The sequence below is a fragment of the Octodon degus genome, unplaced genomic scaffold (assembly GCF_000260255.1).
Source record: "Octodon degus isolate 3935 unplaced genomic scaffold, OctDeg1.0 scaffold00095, whole genome shotgun sequence".
NCBI lineage: Eukaryota > Metazoa > Chordata > Mammalia > Rodentia > Octodontidae > Octodon > Octodon degus.
In genome coordinates, this window is record NW_004524671.1 from 6,003,284 (window position 1) to 6,006,396 (window position 3,113).

General features: G+C 32.2%; 1 protein-coding gene across 1 annotated transcript in view; it reads right to left on the minus strand.

The window, feature by feature from the left end:
- The window catches only part of Vps13a (vacuolar protein sorting 13 homolog A), a 241,039-nt gene that overhangs the window by 108,707 nt on the left and 129,219 nt on the right, over positions 1-3,113 (minus strand). Inside the window, exons 36-37 of the mRNA XM_023722991.1 lie at positions 1,737-1,855; positions 599-700 (exon numbers count right to left, since the gene is read on the minus strand). Of these exons, the coding sequence (XP_023578759.1) occupies positions 599-700; positions 1,737-1,855 (221 nt within the window). The remainder of the gene's footprint in view (positions 1-598; positions 701-1,736; positions 1,856-3,113) is intronic.

Genomic DNA, 3,113 nt, shown 5'->3' on the forward strand with positions numbered 1-3,113 from the left:
TAATACGACATAACATAATATAGTATCTAAGAGTAGAGACTGCAATTGAATTTACACTTTACCTCTTCCACTATGTAGCTATTATTGTACCATATTTCTTTAGGAAAATCCATCAAACTCTGGTGTTATTTCCATTTTACATTCAAGTGTAGATAAATTATATCCTTCAGGGTTATTGTAAAGGTTACAGCAAAGCTACACTATTCAAAACAATGTCTAGTCCATAATTAACGTTATAGAATTATCTGTATAGGTTAGGTAGCACTGGCCTTGGATTTCCAAACTATAATATGCAGCAGAGGTCAAATATGGAACCACATATGGAAGACTGACAATGAGAAAACTTCCGCACTGTGAGTAAAACTAAAGTGTCTAATGTGACAGGTTTTTTTTTTTTTTTTTTTTTAATTTCAATATTTCAGCCATCAGTACTTTGATAGATACCGGTAAAGAAGTTATACATGCACAAAGGTAAAATCTACAAGAAAACTATCTCCTCCAATCTGCATATAGCTAAAACTATGAAACTCTTTACACACACACACACACACACACACACACACACACACACACATATACACTTTTTTCTCTCTCATACCTTGATTCCAAGATTCCATGGTCTAAAATCCTCAGTTTGATCTATTTCTAAAGGTTCCAGCAAAGGTTCCCATACACCAAACATTTCATTATAATAATGAACCTAAAGAGAGAAATTATTTTATTGAAGCATCTCTTATCTTCTAAAATAATCTTCTATGCTACTTCCCCCCAACAGGCCTTTTGGCTGTGGTAGCTACATGTCATCCAGTAGGTTCAAATTCCTCAGTACTTTTACTACCCAGATAACCTCATAGTAGTCCATATTTGCCTTTCACAATTTAGTTCAGATAAGACCCTCTTCAAATACCTTTGGCTTATAGTCTGAAGTCAGTATCAAATAGTATGTTCATTTATCACATATTACTGACATTCTAAAATAAGTTTTTTCACTGACAAAAAGCCCTTGAAGGCACATATTATATGATTTAATGAATGCTTCAGTGCCTCTTAACAAACTGGACATCCTAGATTAAATCCTCTGCAAAATATCAGAATTATAATATGAATACAGAAATGGTAATCCAGTTCATCAGTTTTAATTGTTAGTATAACTGTGTCAGCACATTTTACAGAAGCTTATAAATTTATATAATCACTTTCATTAGGTAAAACATCTCAGATTAGTTTTTAATACATATAAGGTCAATTCATTTAAACCAAAACATTCTTGAAAATTATTATATATAAATCAATTCTGAAGCAAAACATTTTTGTCCTAATCTTTATTACTATTAGAAGAGAGTATCTCTTAGTGGCACAGCACCTGCTTGGCAAGCATGAGGTTCTGAGTTTAATTCCCAGGACCTGTCCCCCTTAAGAGTATCCATGTATTCAGAAAGTTAGCCTTTTAAGAGAAAGAAATTATTCAACTTTAATTCTTAAAAATAAGAATTCTTAACCTAATGAATAACTATTCATGTCATATTTTATATAACATCAATTGAAATATAAACTATGTGATATTTACTCTGAAAATAAAATGTACACATACAAAAAATCAATCAAGAGCACACATATGGACACTTTCAAAAACTGTAAAGTCATCATATAATCTAAATTAAAACAGCTGTTAGATATCCACAATATTCTATGTGTGACAGTATTATAAAAACTAGAAAAATATGAAGTATGCTTACTTCTAGCTCAAGCTGACAATGGAGATTTATTAATGTGCTCCAGTTTTTGCCTTCGCCTGAAAAACATGACTTTGCTAAGAGCATAGGCACTGTCCTATGACCAATTCCAGCTTCCAGAACTATAAAAATAGAATCAATATTCATTTTCATCATCTCCCCTTTGGGTACTAATTCAGCTGTAGGAGTTATTTTTTCAGTTTCATTTGATTCTTCAAGGAACCACATTTTTAAGTTCTTTGTATCCTTCTTTTCCCACAAATGTACTATAGAAGAAGTGGTTTCTTTAGGGATGGTTTCCTTAGTTGTATAAAGTGCTGAAGTTATAGTAATCATGGTATTTATGATCACTGGAGAAACCTAAATGGGAAAAAAAAATATACTAGTTATATTTGCTGAGTAATCATGAGGAATATGGAACATCACTGTCACAAAATAGTCAATACAACTTGTTACCCAGCAAAAATTTGAATTATAACTAATTTCAAGTTTTACAAATATTACACTAATTTTATAAATGTTAAATTACAATTTCAACTATACATATCAGGATATTAGATATAACTACAAAAGCAGTCACATGTCAACAGAATATAACATTCATCATAAAAATGTGAAATATTCTGAAAGTAATTCTCACAAAATATTCTACAAAATAAATTCATTTTATATTTAGTTAATGGTCACAAGACTTGCTATTATAATGATTTACAGGTTTTACTGTTTTAAAAGTATACCAAGGGCTGGCCAGATAGCTCAGTAGACTAAAGCACTCAGAGGGCAGTAACTGGGGTTCGATCCCCCATGAGCTGTGCCAGCCCCACCCCCAGGACGCACTAAGACTGGGCGTGGTGACGTGCACCTGTAATCCCAGTGCTTGGGAGGCGGGAAACAAGAGAATCACTATGAGTCTGATGTACATAGTGAGACCCTGAGACCCTGTACTAAATACATTTTTTTAAAAAAAGTATATGAAAGAAGTGAATGATTTACTTACCTTTATTGTAAGGGATTTTACTGATATATCAATCACTTGTGGATCTGTACCTATCTGAGTAGCCTGATAAAATAAGTCACAAGGCTGTAACACCTATGACACAAAAAGCAATAATAGCACTAAGTGAACATTCTAGTAAATATTTCTCTGTAATGACTTTCTAGTAATAGCTAACTATGTTAAATACAAGTTAGCAATACTAAGTATAAAAAAGTGACTCAACAGTTCTCTTTATTCATTCTTTGTAACAGAAAATATTAATACTAGTACTAGCAATAATGTAAAAGAAGTACAAAACAACCCCCCTACCCCAGTCCAGCACTTATTTGAAGCAGCACTTGGGGTCTAGATATCTCACATTATAGATCTATAAAATAAAGATA